Raw genomic sequence first — 18711 nt, forward strand, 5'->3', positions numbered from 1 at the left:
AGCCCCTCTCTTTCACCCCAGGATCGTTTCAGCTTCAGGACTTTTGACTTAAAGACCCTTCCTTTCCTTGGCAGCTCTCAGGACTCCCCAAAGGCCCACAATTGACAGGCAGTCTGTGTCTCTACCAGAGTCTCTCTCACCGGTATCCACACACTTCACTTTACTGGGAGCATCCCTGCCCCTCCTGGCAAAGGCCTGATCCATGTCTGCCCGTGCACCTGGAGTTGTGGGAATTGCACTTTGGCCATGGCACAGGGCCTGGAGGAGGAGGCACTCCTGAATAAGCTAAGGCAGCAGAGGGTCAGCTCTGATGTTTGCTGTTTTACCATGAGCCTTTTTCTTCCCCCTTCTCCAGATCTCCTTGTCACACACATCCTGCAAATCACAGTCTTGTGGGGGTGACTCTCATTCCTCTTCGTCCTCCTCTTCATCGTCCTCGTCCTCCTCCTCCTGCCATGGGAACTCAGGGGACTGGGATCCCAGCTCCTTCCTGTCAGCACATAAGCTCTCGGGCCTCTGGAACTCTCCGCACTCCAGTGGGGCCGTGCCGGGTAGCTCACTCGGGAGTCCTCCTACCATCCCTGGTGAGTCTCTGAGCTCGGGAGAGAGCCAGGCCACATAAATGTAGAGAGCTATGTTTTTCTAACCACTTCATTAGACAAATCAGGGCAGTTATTAAAATAAATAAATAAATAAATAAATAGGTAAAAGAGGAACTGTTCGGATGGAAGCAGGGGGTACCTAGCCCTTGGCTGTCTCCATGGCACTCCTTTCCCTAGAACTCTGAAGTTGAAAAATATTGTCATTGGCTCTGATAGCTTTCCCTTCAGATTCAGGAGGGGACATGGTAAACAGTGGCTGAACAGAAAGTAGTGTGGAAGTGTCCCCAAGGAGTTCAGATGTCAGCCACCTAACACCTGACCCCTGCAGCAGCACAGAGGACCTGGGTGCTTTGTCTTCCTAGGCCTCCTTTTCTCCACCTAAGGAACAGTTATAAAAGCACAAGAAGTTGTGGTGCAAACTGCCAGGATTATTAGCCAAGTTCACAGCTATATAAGCCTTTTTTATGCCCTGAGTTAACCCTTAGATACCCAAAGAAAAAGTCTTAGGTTATTGAGGTACTATGTAAATATTCATTACTGTTTCTAAATTGAGGGCTCGAGATTAGCGTAACACTATATGTTAACTATACCGGAATTAAAATATATAAGAAGAAGAACAAAATTGAGGGCCTGAGTTCTCCAAAGGGGTGCTGCTCCCAGAATTGTGAGAGTTGAGTAGAATTCCATTTATTTTGATGGATAAGCCAAAGAAGACTCATCAAAGCCTTTTCCCACTTCTGTGATATTTGGGGCCACCCGGGAGTCTGGCATACCCTGTCTGCCTCAGTCCTCATGGCCCAGGGGCAGAGCTTTGGCCTGCTGCTCCACTGGCTTCTGTAGACCCCTTCCTGGGCCTGAGGAATGCCTACAAGCGTGCAAGTCCTAGAGAGACTCCCCAAGAGACAGAACACATATCTGCTGTTTATGCCACAACAGAGGTGTTGTGGCCTTCCATGGGGTGGGCATTCCTGGGTCCTTCTCTCAGATCTGGGCTCCTCAAGCTTGTCCAGCCAAGTTGCTCCCAGCAGGGACAATTGTCCAGCCCGAGGCACTGCTAGACTTTCCCAAAAGTTCACATGTTCCACTGTGCTGAGAGGCTGTCCCCAGACTGGTCACAGTAAGCAGGATGTTGTGACAGTGAGCACTTGGGCTTTCCTTCCCAGGGTCTTGGCTCTCACTCTGACCCCCTTCTTCCCCATCCATCCACAGGAGAGGTTTTCTCTATCTCGGAGCACCACCGGCACTCAGACCTCACTGCTCCACCTAACAGCCCCACTGGCCACCACCCCCAGCCAGCGTCGCTGATCCCATCTCACCCCGGATCCTTCGGCTCACCACCCCACCCACACCTGCTGCCTGCTACCCCAGCAGCGCCTTTCCCTGCCCAGGCTTCAGAATGCCCTGTTGCCGCTGCTGCCGCCCCCCACACCCCAGGGGCATGTCAGACCCCCCACCTGCCCTCCACCAGCATGCCGCTCCTGAAGATGCCTCCACCATTTTTGGGGTGCAGCCACCCCTGTAGCGGGCACTGCAGCGGGCACTGCAGCGGGCCTCTCCTTCCACCTCCCAGCTCTCAGCAACTCCCTAGCACTCACAGGTAAGCGAGTGGCATGAAGGGTGTACTCCCTGCTAACTTCAGCCTTTCATTCTGTGAAACTTTACGAAGCATACCTTTGGGGTAGCCTCTAGGGGTGCCGGGGTGGCTCAGTCAGTTGAGCATCCAACTCTTGGTTTCTGCTCGGGTCATGATCTCGGGGGCCTGAGATAGAGCCCCACATTGGGCTCCATTCTTAGGGAGGAGTCTACTTGAGATTCTCTCTCTCTTTCTCCTTCTGCCTCTCCCCCCACTCACACTTTCTCTCTTTCTCTCTAGGATAGATAAGTAAATCTTAGAAAATAAAAGGTAGACTCTGTGTCTTTTGTATAGTTTTTACAGTCATTAAAGAAATAGGTATTTATTGTTTTTTTAAAAACTTGGAAAAATTCAGAGATGTCTAATGAAAAAATTTCTTCACAACCTAAACTTTGTTTTTTAAGATTTACTTATTTATTTTGAGAGAGAGAGCACATGTATACAAGCGGGGAGAGGGGCAGAGGGAGAGAGAGAAAATCCACAGGCAAACTCCCTGCTGAGCGTGGAGCCCAACACGGGGCTCGATTTCACAACCCTGAGATCGTGACCTGAGCTGAAATCAAGAGTTGGACCCTTAACTGACTGAGCCACCCAGTGTGCCCCTAATTATAAACTTCTAACACTGCAGTATGTGTTTTTTCTGATGTCTCTGTATATAAATTAGGTCCATGTTTATACATTCTTGTGTAGTTATTTTTTTTAACATCGTAGATCATTTCCCCAGTTAAAATTCTTCAAAAAACTCAAGTGACCACAAAATGTCTTATTATATACCTCTAGCATAATTTATTTTATCATTCCCCTGTTCCTGGACATTGGGGCATTTCTATTTTTTTTTGGTTTTGTTTTTAAGATTTTATTTATTTATTTGACAGAGAGACAGAGCATGAACACAAGTAGGCAAAGTGGCAGGGAGAGGGAGAAGCCAGGTTCCCCATTGAGCAGGGAGCCCCGATGCAGGGCTCGCAGGACCTGAGCCAAAGGCAGACGCTTAACTGACTGAGCCACCCAGGTGCTCCCGGGCATTTCTAGTTTTTACCACTAAAAACAAGGCTGTAATAAACATTCTTTTTTTTTTTTTTTTTTAAGATTTTATTTATTTATTCGACAGAGATAGAGACAGCCAGCGAGAGAGGGAACACAAGCAGGGGGAGTGGGAGAGGAAGAAGCAGGCTCATAGCAGAGGAGCCTGATGTGGGGCTCGATCCCAGAACGCCGGGACCACACCCTGAGCCGAAGGCAGACGCTTAACCGCTGTGCCACCCAGGCGCCCCTGTAATAAACATTCTTGCACCCAAATCTGTATCTGAGTCCAGAATTATGGGCTTAAGGATTCCCTAAAATAACTCTAAGTACTGAAGAAGTTGATATTAATGTAGATGTGGAAGATAAAATTCTTTGGAGAAGATAAATATGCATTTTTGTACTATAAGTCAGATCTGTGTTTAGGATGCATTTATATTTTCGTATTCTAAAATCCCACCACCCCAATATCACCACTGTTGGCAGTTTTCCCTGCAGGTCTTTCCCACACAGTGGTGGTGGTGTCTGTAAAGTCTATACAGTTTTTCTCTGTCCTGTTTCACTCGGCATTCATTGTTTGGTTCCTGTGTGGTCTTCTGGGCCTCAGCTGAAGGCTGGAGAATGTTCTCCATGGTGTACTTCACTGTCTTCCGGTTGCTGATGATTTAAGTCATTCCAGTACTTTAACACTGTAAATAATCTCTCTAAAGATGCCTTTGCCTAAAGCTTTTTTCCCTCTTTTGGGTTTTTTTCTCCTTGGAATAGATCCCTCAGAATGAAAACAGTTCTCAGTTTAAGGGATGTCAGGATGTCTTTTTTGAGAAGGATTCTTAATACACATTGAAAAATTGCTTTTTAAAGGGCTCTCCAAATTGATGTAACCACCAATATTAGGGTGCTAGTTTCTTCATATTCTCAGGAGCAGTGGGTATTTTAATTTTGCTAATGTGGGTGAAGAATGGTCAGTTTGGATTAAGTTTCTGTGAGTACCACTGATAATGGTTCCTGCCCCTCCTTTTCTACTCCTTGCTCAACAGACTGCCCTAGGAGCCAGGCCTCCTCACTGCTCCTCATCTTGCCCTTTCTCCCAGCTCCCACCCCATGGCCCCAGCCCCAGGGCACTCCAGCTGCTGAGGGCCAATCCCGGGCTCTTGCTCTTCAGGCTCCAATTACGGGACTTTGTGGGCCCAAGTCTTTTCTTACCCTGGAAAAATAGGCTATATTACAGGATGCCCCCAGTGCTTCCTAAAGTCCAGAGGCAAAGCAGTGCAATGGGAGAGTATGGGGTTTGCACATAGGCAGAGGCTGAGTCCTAGCCACTCCTTGGGCAAAGTAGTTAAGCACTCTGACCCTTAAGTTAACTTCCACTGCAGGATGGGGATAGCAACATCTATTTTGCAAGACTTGGGAGACACTTAGAAATACTATGCTAAATAGAGTACCAGACCCAAACAGTAAAGTAGCTCTTAGAGTCTCACTCACAAGGCACATTTACTTTCCTAACTTTAAGGCCCCATACTAAGGCAGCTCCACCCACTGGGGCAGACTCGGTCAAGAACCTTAGAAGATGAAATTGACCTTGTCAGCCTCCTTCAGTTGCTCCAGGAGAGCCATCAGCCCACTAATCTGTTCGCTTAGCTACTTACTGAGCACCTGCTGTATACACTGTTGTTATGCTGCCCACTGGGACCTAAAAATAGAAGTGGCATGGTTCCTGCCCCTAGGGAATGCACCATCTGGTCTGAGAGACAGGTGGGCAAACAGACCATCACAGTGAAGTGTGATATACAGTAGGATAGAGAGGTATATACACCAACTGTGTGACCCTTCTTCAGAGTTCAGGAGGGTCACACAGTGGGTGCGGGCACAGGAGGCATGAGTTTCCTACCTTTCCAGAATAATGCCATTGAGCTGGGCCCTGAGGGTCAGTGAGGGTGTTGGCCCTGTTCTTGTGACAGGCACTGATATGGTCTGACTGCTTTGGCCTTTGTGGGATGAGGCAGATAAAGGGTAGTTGGGACAACAGTGGTGGGGATGCTTCTCCAGGCTCCTGCTGCAGCCTGTTCCTGCCCTGCCCTCCCTCACGTGTGGGCTTATCTTTCTCCCCCATCAGCAGGGACCCTGGGTGCAAGGGGCACAAGTTTACACACAGTGGCCTGGCCTGCCAGCTGCCCCAGCCCTGCGAGGCAGATGAGGGCCTGGGTGAGGAAGAGGACAGCAGCTCAGAGCGCAGCTCCTGCACCTCATCCTCCACTCACCAGAGAGATGGAAAGTTCTGTGACTGCTGCTACTGTGAGTTCTTCGGCCACAATGCGGTGAGTGAGCCTGCCCAGGCCAGAGAGGGCTGGGGGCCAGTCAAGGTGAGCCAAAGGAACACCTGCTCTTCCTAGAGAGCCCCCCCCCCCCCACCGCTCATGGGGATAATAACCACACTGGGACCCTCTGAGTCCTTGCAGCCTGTGTCCGCTTGCTTGATCCTTACAACACATTTGTGAGGTAGGGATGTTTAAACACCTCTACCCTTGCTGTTTTCATGGTTTCTCTTAAGATTGACTTTTTTTCCTTAGGCAAAAGGAAAGGAAATGGCAGAGAGCGTGCATACGTGTGTAATCACAGAGAAGCGAACACTTGTGCGTGATGAAGGCAGAGTGGAAGCGAAGGCTCTCAGTCCCCCAAGTGTGAGAGCCAGCGAGGGACAGGCCGTGAGCACAGACGGCACCAGGCAGGAGGCTCAGGGCAGAGTACATGCTGTCTCTGGACAGAGGGCGAAAGCAGCTCAGAAGTCTCATAAAGTGAAGAGGAAAGGGCCGCCGGCTAGGGTAGAGCAGTTGAGGACAGAAGAAATGAAAGTAATTACATTGTTAGTCACCTTTAAGCTAAGGGTTATTATTCTCATTTTAGAGATGACAAAATTGAGGCACACAAAGACTCAGTGACCTGCCCAAGGTCATACAGCTTCCAAGTGACAAAGCCCGGGCTCAAACCTGCTTTGCTGGCTCCCAAGTCAGTGTGCTCACAGTGCTGTTACGTACCTCTCGCTCCCTCCGCCCACCGCTGCCTCAGCTCTGGGCCTGACCGAGGCTGAAGCCACTTGGCCTTTGTGGCTATGGTAGAAAGAACAGTTGTCTCGCTTCTTGCCACATGTTCAGTGCCAGCGGGTGGGAGTGCTCCGGGCTTCCCAGGCCCAGGGTGTAACGTCAGCACCTCCCCCTCCCCCAGCCACCCGCTGCCCCGACGAGTCGGAATTATACAGAGATCCGAGAGAAGCTCCGCTCGAGGCTGACCAGGCGGAAAGAGGAGCTGCCCGTGAAGGGGGGCGCCCTGGGCGGGATCCCTGGGGAGCCCGCCGTGGACCACCGAGATGTGGATGAGCTGCTGGAATTCATCAACAGCACGGAGCCCAAAGTCCCCAACAGCGCCAGGGCCGCCAAGCGGGCCCGGCACAAGCTGAAAAAGAAGGTGGGTGTGGGGGGGGGAGCCTAGCTCTACCGCCTCTCCTCCCTGAGGAATCCCTCGCCCCAACCCCCCAAGACTTGTGGGGCATGAACGGTGCTGGCTGCCAGAAGCCTTGGCACAGCTTACTGCTATGGGAAGGTCTGAATTCATTTGGGAGGCATCAGGGTCAGGGAGCCTGGGGCCAGTGATTGGAGGAAAGACGAGTCCTGGCCTCAGAAGCTGCTTGCTGGATTCCTCAAAGCACAGGACTTGCTTCAGTCAGTCAGTCATTTATTCATTCAGCAAACACTTCTGCAAATACTGGGAGCCAAAGCATGACGCAGTTAAGTTCTCACCCTGGAGAAGCTCAGTCCAGTGGAGAGACTGATACAAAACTGGATGAGCACATTAGCATGTGACAAGCCCTGGGATGAGGGAAGCCCCCCATCCTGCCTGGGCACGCTGGAAATGGCTTACCAAGAGGCTGACTTGAGAGCTGAGTTGCAGGGAGTGAGTTCAGTTTCATCAGGAGAGTCATTCTGGCAGCAGGCGTAGCACATTCACAGCAGTTTGGGGTAGCCAAAGTTCAAATAGAGGAGAGGCAGGACAGCTAGTACAGGTGAGACAGGGCCTCATGGGTCCCGCTGAAGAGTTTTGACTTGATCCTGTAGCCGAGGGGGAGTCACTGCAGGGCTTTTATCAGAGGATGCACTTGGTCAGATCTGTATGTCACCATGACTATGTGGCAGTATGGAAAGTAGCCTGGAGGGGTAACACTCCTGGAAGGAATACAGAGGCCCAGGGAAAGCTGACTGATGGTGGGTCTGGAGTAAGGGAAGCAGACATGACTGGCTTTGGTGATCTGATTGTGGAACAGAGATGAAGGAGTCAAGGATGTCTTCCAGGTGTTTGCTTGGGTGACTGGCAGGATGGTGTGCCCTTCACCAAGCAAGGATGGGATTGGCAGAAGACAGGGAATTCAGTTGGGGCACATTGACTCAGATTCTCAGGAGACCTCCAAGTGGAGATGAAGGTGTGCGGCTGGGAGTTGCCAGCTTGGAGATGTAATTGAAGCCATGGGAATGACCCAGCCCTGGGCTGAGTGAGCTCCTCAGAGGGCTGAGGAGAGAACCCAGTGAGCTATTCCTGGGCAGCCCTGCTCCCAGGCAAGCCCCAGGGCGTGGCATCTCATCCCCTGCCACCTCATTACCTCTTCACCTGCCTGCCCCCAGCTGCGTCTGCACAGCGCCACACTTGGGAGCCCAGCAGCCGAAGAGTTGGGTTTGACAACGAGCTAGCTCCAGGTCCTGGGTGGTCAAACAGCCCTGGTGCTCTGGAAAGCAGCAGCAATTCGACATCTTTTTCCAGCCCAAAGGACAAACAAGGACCCTTTCCCTGCAGCCTGAAGTAGTGAGCCAAGGGGTCCCACCGCTGCCTTCAGAAAATGGTCAGCACTTTCTTTCTCCCATCCAGTGTTGCCTGATCAGAAGTGTCCACTGGGCAACAGCAGTCTCTTTAGCCTTCCCTGGCTTCTTAAGGCAGTGGTCCCCAGTTAGGTCCCAGCGAGCAGGGACACTTTGAAGTTCCCAGGCCTGGTGTGCTTTCCATAAATCCCTACACACCCCTACCCCTTCGCTGGTAATGGCAGTAACACTCTTCTCTCCCCTTCTTTTCCTCCTGGCAAGTTCCTTCCAAGCTCAGACTTCCTCAGGTAACTCCTTCCACAGGACTGCCACTGTACCTCGCACGTCTCTCTCAGCTGCCGTCCATCACACTCCATGCACTCATGCGGAAACTTGCTGCACAGCGGCTGTCTGCCCTGTCCAGTCTAGAGGCCAGAATACAACATGGCACCAGGCAGTTGCAAGGTCATGTGATAGGCAGTCATGGTCATTATCTGTTTATGCATCAGCCTTCTCTCTAGTGTCCTTCCTCTACCTCTCAGACTTAACCACAATCTGACTGTCCACCAAAAACACAACTTCCCCTGGGAGCCATCCGGTGGAGACTGCTCATTTTCTCCCACCTCAGGAGACCAAGAAAGCTGAGTATCTTTCTGCTCCCTTATACCATTTCCAGACCGTGACTGTCTGTCCTTCATGTACTAATTCCTACTCCTTTGAAACTGACCCTGGCTCTGTCATCTACAGCCCTCGGCCACTCCTCTTCATCCACTGAAGGCTGTCACCTGTCCCTTTCTCCTCTTCCCAGGCCATAGAGATCCCCTGACCATCATTCACTCACTGTCTTACCAATACTCTCAATTTCTCGTCCTGTGGCCCTTGCATTACACCACTCAGAAAAATCACAGCCCTGCGTTTGACCCCTCCCTGCCTGTCCCCTTCCACACCTCCAGGAAAGCGCTGGATCACATCTGTCTGTGGCACCCAGGCCATGTGGTCTCCCGCTTGCCTGAGCCCTCACATTGCCCAGCAGCCCTCTGGTCCCCTTGCTCTTCATCACTCCTGTTCACCACAGACCCTTTGTCAGACCTTCAGATTCTTCTCAAATCTCCAGGCTTTCCCCACCCCGCTTTTCTTTTTTGTTAGATCAGCTCGCTTCCTGTTTCAACAAGGAAAAAAAAAGCCAGTGAACAGGCACTCCCTCAAACATCTTACCATTCCACCTGCAGACTTTCTTGTCATGAGAGAAGAGTTATCCCTTCTGCTTAAGACCGTGCAGTCCTTTCCCACTGCTTCAGTCTAAGCTCGACTTACTGCTCTGGCTCCAGCCTCTCTTGGTCTGGCTCCCATCAGCATTGCACTGTGCCCAGTACTCTCTCTTCTGAAAGCAAACTGTGCCTTGAATGTACAGCCTCTCACCCTCACCTCATCTTTTTCCTCCCATCACAGCCAGATTTCTTGAAAACTGTTGTCTGCCTTCACTGTCCTTCCTTTCAGCTCATTGCAGACTGTTTTCCTCTCCCTCTCCTCCACAGAACCACCAGTGACGTCTTTGTTGCCAAATCGTACCCTCCTATCCCATCTGCTCTGTAGCATCTCACATTTTGTATTGGTTATCTTTTTCAAATATGTCCTCTTCAGCTCCCCTGTCCTCGGCCGGTGGGGGAGGGGAAGAACAGTGCGATTGCCGTGTTCTCCAGATTTCTCACCTTCTCTGACCTCTCCTCTGTCTCCTTTGTGGATTCCTCTTCCTTTCTCCAACCCTCCCCCTCAAGGCCCTCTCCCTGGCAAAGAGAAGCCATCCAGATAGCGTTGTTCCTGGTTCACCAGGTCTCCCTGTTTCCTCCCTGCACTTCACACTGGTGACTCCTGCTGCTATGGGGCTCCTCCTCACAAATGTCCTACCAGTATTCAGACTGAGCATATCCAAAACTGAGCTTGTTCTCTTTCTCCAAGGAGGCCTGCTCTTCCTTCTCCGTTGTCTGTCTAGTTAATGGCGCCACTGTCCACCCAGTTGCCTGAACCAGAACCCAGGGTGCCATCCTGGGAGGAAAGCGTCATGGTGATTGAGAGCAGCGGGCCTTGGAATTGGACATCAGTTTGAAACCTGGCTCTGCCACACTTGCTGGATGACCTTGGGCAAATCACTTCACCTCTAAGCCTCAGTTTCTTCATCCACAACATGAGAATAACAGTAGAGCCTGACTCAGATGGTTGCAGGAATGAAACAGTGATGCACAGAAAGGCTCATCAGAGAGTGTGTGTGGTCAGGGAAGCGGCGGCAGCGCCAGTGGTCGTCAGTATTGTTTTCATGGCTCATCCCACTCTCCCCACCTGTCCCTGAGTCCTGGCCGTGTGACCTCCCAAGTAGCTCAAACCACCCGCTTCTCTCCACCCTACTGCTGCTATTGAAAAAGTCTTCAGTGGCTGAACATGGCCCTCAGTGTCAAACCCAGACTTGAACCTGGCCTGCAGGGCTCTTGAGCCCCTGCTTAGCTTGCCAGCTTCATCTCTCAGTCTCTCCTCCCTCGCCTTCCCGCCTACCAGTCCCCACCACTCCTAAAAGAAACCTGGGCTCCAGCTCTCCCTGTGAATGTTTGCATTCCCTAAAGATTATATGTGCCCATTCCCCAGTCACTTGCTCTTCCTTCTGCTAGTCTCACTCTGGGATGATCCCAGTCACCCTCCAGTGCCCAGTGAGATACTGCCTCCTCTGGGAAGCACCTCTGGTGTCCCAGTCTGAGTTCCCAGAGCATCTTGTGCTTTCTTCCCTGTAGCTCTTGTCACTCAGAATTAAACAGCTGGTTTGCGTGTGCATCTCCCCCAGCAGACTCAAGTCCGCAAGCAGACCTCTCATGCGCAGCTGAATCCCCCAGAGCCCAGCCCAGTGCCTCAGTCATTGGTCAAGATGTGATTGTCAGGATTGAAAGACCTAGGAACTGCGGATCACACGTGGGTGTGCTGTCCCAACTCTGCCACTTTCTAGCCATGTGGGTCAGTTCCTTTTTTGTGCCAAAGTCAAGTGTCCTCATCTGCAAATTGAGGATAATGGCACAACAAGGGCAATTGTGAGAATTAAACAAGACAACGTGTGGAAAGGATCAGGCTCGTGGCACATAACAGAAAGCGTGTGTTCTGTGCGCTCCTCTCACTACCAAATCGCACATGGTTCCATGTCACTCCCTCTAACTCATTATTTTCAGACTTCTTTGTTTGGCAGCAGAACTCTTTTTTACAATTGAAATCCTCCATGTAACCTCCATTCTAATAGAAAAGCCTGGGTTGGTACAGGAGAGAAGTGATGTGAAGGGCCTTCCAGTCCTTCATCCATCCCTGTGGCCTCAGAGCTCTGCCCATGGTCTTAAACTCCATGGCACAAGGCTGGAAACACTGCTCCAGACCGAGCTGCTTCCCTACTTGAGCCCCATGGTGCTAAGTCACAGCCTCATCGGCACCTGGGGAAAGGGGCACATGCCCTCTCAGGTGTCCTCCGGGCAACACTGAGGTATAGGTAGGCGGTTTTTCTCCCAAATACACCAACGGGGACGATTAGGTTCAGAGAGAGTAAGTGATTTGTCCAAGGTCCCACGGTGGTGGTGCTCTTCTGCCCCAGAGCGCTACCAGGGCACAGGGTTACCCTCTTTAAGTTGACTCTGAGGTGGTGGCACGCCCCCTTTTCTCTCCCGTTTCCTTTTCCTGTTTCTCCCCCTCCAATTCCCCAGTCAGCTAGAAATGTGGGAAATGGTAGAAGTCATCCAACCCCTGGCCCAATACCACCACCTCCTTCCCATGGGCTTTTGACATTGTCTCCCGTCTCCCTCTAAAGGCCACCTTGGTCTGCTGGTGTGTGGAGGTTGGGCAGAGGGATGGAGTGACTCAGAGCCCACAGACTTTTCACTTCCATTCTCCAGAACTGGGTCTGTTAACACTTGACTGACAGAGTCCAGTCCCCCAGTTCTCACCTGGGCAGAAGGGCTGCTTTTACATCTTGGTGTGGGGCCCCATGTAGCTGTCCTGTATGCCATCGGGCACACTTCAGGCATGGCCTTGATTACTTGAGGCAGCTGAGTGGTGAGTGGCTTTTATATGGAATTTCTCCTTCTTCCATAGCATCCATACACACATTCCTGCCACCCAGAGTAGTCTGACCTACTGTGGTGGTCTCACAGCCCTGTCTTACTTCTTGAAAGGTCTCCCATGATGTCACAGATTTTTTCCCCTACTACCAGCACAATTGGAGAGAATGCCTCTGTAGCTGCCATCTCCCTCACTTGTATCCGCACTTTGGTCTTCACCCCAGAATTTTTGTCCACCTTTTGCAGATGAGTCCGCTGAGACTCAGCAAATGAATGAATTGCTTAAGTTGAGGCCTGGAAGGCAAGGTGCAATTAGCTGCATTCCTATCCCTTTGAGTCCTACTGGTCTTATGCCCTAGGACTGACACTGGGGCTCTGAGTGAACAAGCTGTCAAAACCTATCCTCCGTGGGTCTGTCTCCATCCCAAGAGCATGCACCTGTTCAACTGCATTTCATCCTCCCTCCTGCAGGTTGGGTGAGCAGGCCCCGCATGGCCAGGGCCCTGCTTCTAGCCAGTTAGCTGCAAAGCCAGGCCCCAGGCTGATGTGTCAGGTGTCACACTGTGCCTGGCAGCTGCCAGCCTCCAGCTGAAACTGCTTCTTATATTGGCAGGAAAAGGAGAAGGCCCACTTGGCAGCAGAAGCTCTAAAGCAGGTGAATCGTAGTGTTTCCGGAAGCCGGGAGCCAAGGCCTGCCAGGGAGAGGCTCTTGGAGTGGCCTGACCGGGAGCTGGATCGGGTCAACAGCTTCCTGAGCAGCCGTCTGCAAGAGATCAAGAACACTGTCAAGGACTCTATCCGTGCCAGCTTCAGTGTGTGTGAGCTCAACATGGACAGCAATGGATTCTCTAAGGAGGGGGCTGCTGAGCCAGAGCCCCAGAGCCTATCCCCCTCAAACCTCAATGGCTCCTCAGAGCAACGGCCTGACATTAACCTTGACCTGTCCCCTTTGACTTTGGGGTCCTCTCAGAACCACACATTAGGAGTTCCAGGTGAGCCAGCCCCACCGTGGACAGAAATGAGAGGCTCTCACCCACCATGGACAGAGGTGAGGGGGCCCCCTCCCGGTATCATCCCTGAGAATGGGCTAGTGAGGAGACTCAGCGCCGTGCCCAACCTTTCCCGGGTGATCTGGGTCAAGACACCCAAGCCAGGCAACCCTAGCCCTGAGGAGCCAAGCCCAAAGGAGGTTCCCAGTTGCAAGCCGGAGTTGCCCGAGCCTGTGGCCTCAAGTGGGAAGCCGCGGAAAGGCAAGAGACAGGGCAGTCAGGCCAAGAAGAATGAGGCGAGCCCAGCCCCCCGGTCCCCAGCCAGCCTCGAGGCTCCCAATGCCAAGGGCCACACTCCCAGCTCCAAGCAGCCAGGCAAGGCCCTGGAGCCTCCCAAAGGGGGTAGCTGTGCCGAGGCTGGAGAGGGGAGCCAGCCAGGATCAGGCTGGGCTGGCAGCCCCAAAGCCGATGAGAAGGGCAGTTCCTGGCGAAACTGGCCAGGCGAGGCCAAAGTGCAGCCTCTGGAGCAGGAGTCCGTGCAGCCCCCAGGCCCAGCAAGGCCACAGAGTTTGCCACAGGGCAAGGGCCGCAGCCGCCGGAGCCGCAACAAGCAGGAGAAGACAGCCGCCTCCTTGGGTGAGTACACCAGGAACTGAGTGGTTAACGCCCCCCTACCCACCCACCCAGCCAGGCCACAGGGTGGAGGGTAGTCCTCGCGTGTGGGCAGTGCTGCCCCAAGAGCATGACCCGAGAGGCCTGGCCGTGGGCACTGAGCCCTCCTGGCTGTGTCTTCCTAGACGATGTGTTCCTGCCCAAGGACATGGATGGGGTGGAGATGGATGAGACTGACCGGGAGGTGGAGTACTTCAAGAGGTAGGTGTGGGGATGCCTCCTTGCCCACCCTCACTCAGGCTCACCCTCAGAGGGAGAGCCTTTCTAGGCTCTCTCCCAACAGTCTATCTGCTGGAACCCAGGTAGCCACATGGCAGGACAGGACATATGGGAAGGTGTAAGGCACAGGGAGAAGGAAGTACGTCGGGCCCCAAGAACCAGCGCTTTCTCCAGGTTTATTCACTTGCACTTCCTCTGCTCTGCCTGGGCTAAGCTCTGGGCTGGAGGCAAATCAGATACAGTCTAGATGGAGAGAGAGAGCCATAAACACACAGTCCAGTGATAGGTGCTGTTGGAGGAGTAAGGGCCTGGGACTGCAGACCAAGCTGAGACGTAGGGATGGGCAGCGCTCCCAGAAGAGGTAGGAACCAAGCTGAGACCTGAGAAGTAAGAATGAGTAGGCCAGGTCAAACAGGGCCTTTGTGACGGCAGAGCTGGTAGGTACAGAGGTCTGAGGCTGAAAGCAATGTGCAATAGCGAGGGGAGCAGGAGGCAGCCCAGTGTAGCCAGAGTAAAATACATCATGAGGAGCAATGCTGTATCCCAAGGCAGTGTCACTCTCTTCATATGCTGTTCCCTGGGCTCGTGGGCACCTGTCCAGAAAGCCAGCAAAGCTCTTATAACCTGCTAGACCCCAATACCCTGGAGCCAGAGGGGTTGTACAGAGCTGACTTGGTTCCTTTAGTGACCAAGACACATGGGTCTAGAAGTGGGGTCCAGCAGGGAGAGGGGAACCTCTGATTGTGCTTTTCTGGTGTCTCTCAAACTTAATAGGTTCTGTTTGGATTCTGCAAAGCAAACTCGTCAGAAAGTTGCTGTGAACTGGACCAACTTCAGCCTCAAGAAAACCACCCCCAGCACAGCTCAGTGAGGTATGGAGATCCCCAAGTGTTGCATGTACTTCTGCTCCCCACCAGACCATTTCATGCTCTGTGCCACACAGAGTTGGGCTAGTAGCTGGCCAGCCCTAGCCCCTGCGCCTCCACAGTGATAGCTACATGCTCCGGAGACACAGGCCCTATCTGTTCTCCTGTGGCCACTCACCCCTAGGCCTCTGTCCTTTCATCTCTCCTTCCTGGGCCAGACCCTCCTGGAGCCCTCCTGCCTTTGTTCATGAAGGGCCCTTCCTTCACTGCCATCCCTGGGCTATCTCCACCAGGCCTCTACTTCCCTTACCATCTGCCTCTCAAGTGCCTAGGCAGCCTTAATCCCCAGAGGCCTGCCCCCCTCCCTGACATTATTAGCCTCGGTTGAATCTCACTTGCTCAGCCTTGTAGGCTGCGAGGGTGCCTCCCGGCTGACGCCATGCAAGAAGGTAGGACCAGTGAGAGGACAGATGAGCTAGACCAAAGCCTTGGTGAGGTCATTTAGGCATGGGGGAGGTGGTAAGCGCTCTCCCCAAACAGGACAACCCCCATGAAGAGATTAATAGCTAAGCTGCCTCCTGAAGAAGAGACCTGGCCCCCAGCTGGGCTCGGGGCTCCTCTCCCAACCACCTACACAGGTCCTTTTGTGTGAAATACTGACATATCAGATGATGCTCTAGACTGAGAGCAGAAGACCAAGAAGACACTGGGCTGAGCACCATAGTGCAGGAGAGAAGGGTGGCTGGAAGGCAGGCCTTGGTGCTGGGTTTGCAACCTAATGGCTGTGCAGTGCCCTTATCTTAACCCTGTGCTCTGTCCCTGGGATCATGCCTTTTCTGGCTGGCAACCACACAACTGCCCTTACAGCAACAGGAAACTGGGGCAGGTGAGCTGAGCTCAGGGAACCCAGGAGGATGTCCTCACCTATCCTCCTCCTCCTTTTCTCAGTGCCAGGACCACAGTCTTCCTGGACCCTCAGCCAAGTCCCCTTGCCCACTTTTGGGTCAGGATTCCCCACCCTTGGGGCTGGGCTCCCCATGGCATCTTGGGCTGCCTAGAGTCAGGACTGTCTTTAGACTCACCTCAGCCCCTCTCTCTGAAGGGGCTAGGCTCTCTGATCTTTTGCCAAGCTGAAATGTCCACACCCTCGGGAGCCTCTGCCAGGGCCAGGGTGCCCTCCTGCCCCTTTTGTCCACTTCCACAGGATCCAGGAGGCATGGGGACCCCAGGCACTTTATTTGTTGCCTCTTCTGAGAGAAAAAGGGGCATACTTCCTCCTACAGCCCAATGCCCCTCTCAGCCAGGAAACCTCACTCAGCCATCTTCTCTCAGGGACTCCCTCTTTGGTTGATCTCTTTCCCAAGACAGGAGATGTTCCCTCCCTGCCCCACCCCACCGTAAGGGCTCTCCATTGGCCTTTTTGACCCTCCTCAGAGTGGGATTGGGAGCCCCAAGAGTGTGTGAAAAAACAGTGCTGGGACAGATTCGGGACCTAGCCTGGGCTGTGTACCCAGAGCCTGAGGCAGGAGTCAGAGTGCATATTGCTACCTCTCCCCTGCCTGTCAGCAGGAGAGCAAAGGCCAGAGTCCGGGCTCTTATAGCACCCTGGCTTGGAAAGATGTGTTCCAGGGCAGCTGTCCCCTGGCAGGGTCTTAACCTGCATCCTCTACTGGAGGTAGTCAGGGAAGTCTATTCAGTATTTTCAGCCTAGGCAGCAAAAGCAGCAGGCAGCTGCTCCTACCCATGGGGACTGTGGAAACGCAGAGCCAGCACAGGGAGGCTAGGGCAAAGGCGCACTCACGGTCTGGCCATGCTCTGTTTTCTCAGCCCCTGCCGGGTCGAGCTTCTTCAGGGTGTCCTGAGACCCCGACTGCCAGCTGAAGGTCTACAGTCTCTTCTCTACATCCCTTCCCACCTGCCCAAGATCCTCCCTGCTCCTCGCCATCCTGGACCAACCAAAAGTTGAATGGATGCTGTGCCGTGCTGGGGCCCCTCGGGACCTCAGCAGAGCCGCTTCCTGGTGCTATGCAGCCTCCTCACTCGGAGCCTGGGGGCTGGACTGGCCTGGGGGCCGGGGGCTGATGGTACTGCTGGCCCAACACTGCTCTCTTTGTGTTTGGTTTTGTTTTTGTTCTTGTTTTTCAATTCTTTACTTTTGATACTGTGAAGATCTTTCCTGCGAAAGATAAAGCAACATTTGGACACAGAGTCAGTGTGTTGGTGGTTTGCTGGTCTGGGGCAGGGGTGAGGTGAGGAATGTACTCAGAAGCATGGGATCTGCCTTGGTCATTTAGCCTCACTGAGCACGTACTATGTGTCAGCAGTTTGGCAATTTCCACTTAATTCTCAGCAGTTCTAAATGGGACAGTTATCCCATTTTACAGATGAGGAAATTAAAGCTAAGACAGGAAAGTAACTTTAGTGCATTCAGTCTGGCTGAGCAGGACTAGAGCCTAGGCCTGTATAACAGCAGCATCTCTGCACTTTCTCCTGGTGGGAGGATTCTGGTATGTGACCTGGAACAGCCCCCTCCCCATGCCCTGTTTACCCTTCTGCGAGCTGGAGGAGTGAGATTCGGTCTCTGTGCAGCTGCTGTGAGAAGAGGTCTGGGAAAGACTTGAGGCCTTTACCGACTGTGCACCTATAGCCTGGGTTATTGACATTGTCAAGGGAAATGGAATAAATGGAGTTTCTATAAATTGGATCTGACTTTCCAACGGGAATGAGACATGTAGCCAAAGTATTTAAGAGTTGAGGATAATGAACCCTTCTGTAAAGTAAAGCAAACTACCTCATTCCTACCTCCCACCCCCTGCAGTAGATCTGGTCGTACACTGATTTTCATATAATAGGTTGTTTTTGTTTTAAAGATTTTATTTATTTATTTGACAGCCAGCGAGAGAGGGAACACAAGCAAGGGGAGTGGGAGAGGAAGAAGCAGGCTCCCAGCGGAGGAGCCTGATGCGGGGCTCAATCCCAGGACCCTGGGATCATGCCCTGAGCCGAAGGCAGACACTTAACGACTGATCCACCCAGGCGCCCCTTAATATAATAGGCTTGCTTAAAAAAAAAAAAAAAAAGCCTCGCACACACTTGTGTTCCAACTCCTTGCTCCTATTGTCATTGTCTAAAACTGATACTTAACTTGAGCTTGTGTGGGGAGCAGTGGAGGCTGTGGCCACACAGTCACTAAGATCCCTTTATAAAGTGTTGGGAAGCAGGATCAGAAACCATTCCCTACCCCTTCCCCCTTCTCCCAGGTTGAACCCCACCATAAGCAGTCAGTGCTAGCTTCCTCTTCTAAAGAAGTTAAAAAGCATCGCCCACAGGTTCACAATTCCTGGTTCCTGGCCTTTTCAAATCTCCAAGGTCTGCATTATGCCCCTGTGAAGCTTGTCTCTCTGTACGTATTGTCTGTGTTCCTCTTCCTTCAACTCTTGCACTAGGCTCCTGCCCTGCAGTTGAACTGGCATAGCTACCTAAAATTCTGCTTCATCATTCAAAACTTGCATGTCTGATCAAGGAGCTGCTTTACCTACAGAGAAGGACCTGTGGATGGCATTCAGAGCCTTCCATGCCTGGCCCCTGCCTCCCGGCACTTCATTCCAGCCACACCAGATGATCTCAGTCTCCCTCTAGGCCTGGCACTCTCAGGTCTCCCAACTTTTGCTCACATGTTTCCTTCTTCCAGATTAACTTTCCTTCATCATGTCCTGCATATCCTTCACATTCCAGCTGAAAGGCCACTTTTACTAGGAGAATCAGTTTGCCCTGCCTTGTGATGCTTCCAAAA

General features: G+C 52.4%; 1 protein-coding gene across 10 annotated transcripts in view; it reads left to right on the forward strand.

Annotated features, from left to right (window-relative positions):
• Nucleotides 1-17126, forward strand: part of FAM193B (family with sequence similarity 193 member B) — a 31605-nt gene extending 14479 nt beyond the window's left edge. For 4 of the 10 annotated variants that reach the window (XM_040630219.1, XM_040630224.1, XM_040630225.1 and 1 more), the window contains 8 exons: nt 356-584; nt 1812-2199; nt 5372-5573; nt 6478-6717; nt 12786-13797; nt 13959-14034; nt 14827-14924; nt 16746-17126. In XM_040630219.1, coding sequence (XP_040486153.1) covers nt 356-584; nt 1812-2199; nt 5372-5573; nt 6478-6717; nt 12786-13797; nt 13959-14034; nt 14827-14923 — 2244 coding nt within the window. In that variant the 3' untranslated portion in view covers nt 14924; nt 16746-17126. The remainder of the gene's footprint in view (nt 1-355; nt 585-1811; nt 2200-5371; nt 5574-6477; nt 6718-12785; nt 13798-13958; nt 14035-14826; nt 14925-16745) is intronic. The other 6 variants (XM_040630227.1, XM_040630229.1, XM_040630220.1 and 3 more) reach the window with 5 other exon arrangements.
• The last annotated feature ends 1585 nt before the right edge of the window (nt 17127-18711 follow it).

This window comes from Ursus maritimus, unplaced genomic scaffold (assembly GCF_017311325.1).
Source record: "Ursus maritimus isolate PB19 unplaced genomic scaffold, ASM1731132v1 scaffold_15, whole genome shotgun sequence".
In the NCBI taxonomy this organism is placed as follows: Eukaryota; Metazoa; Chordata; class Mammalia; order Carnivora; family Ursidae; genus Ursus; species Ursus maritimus.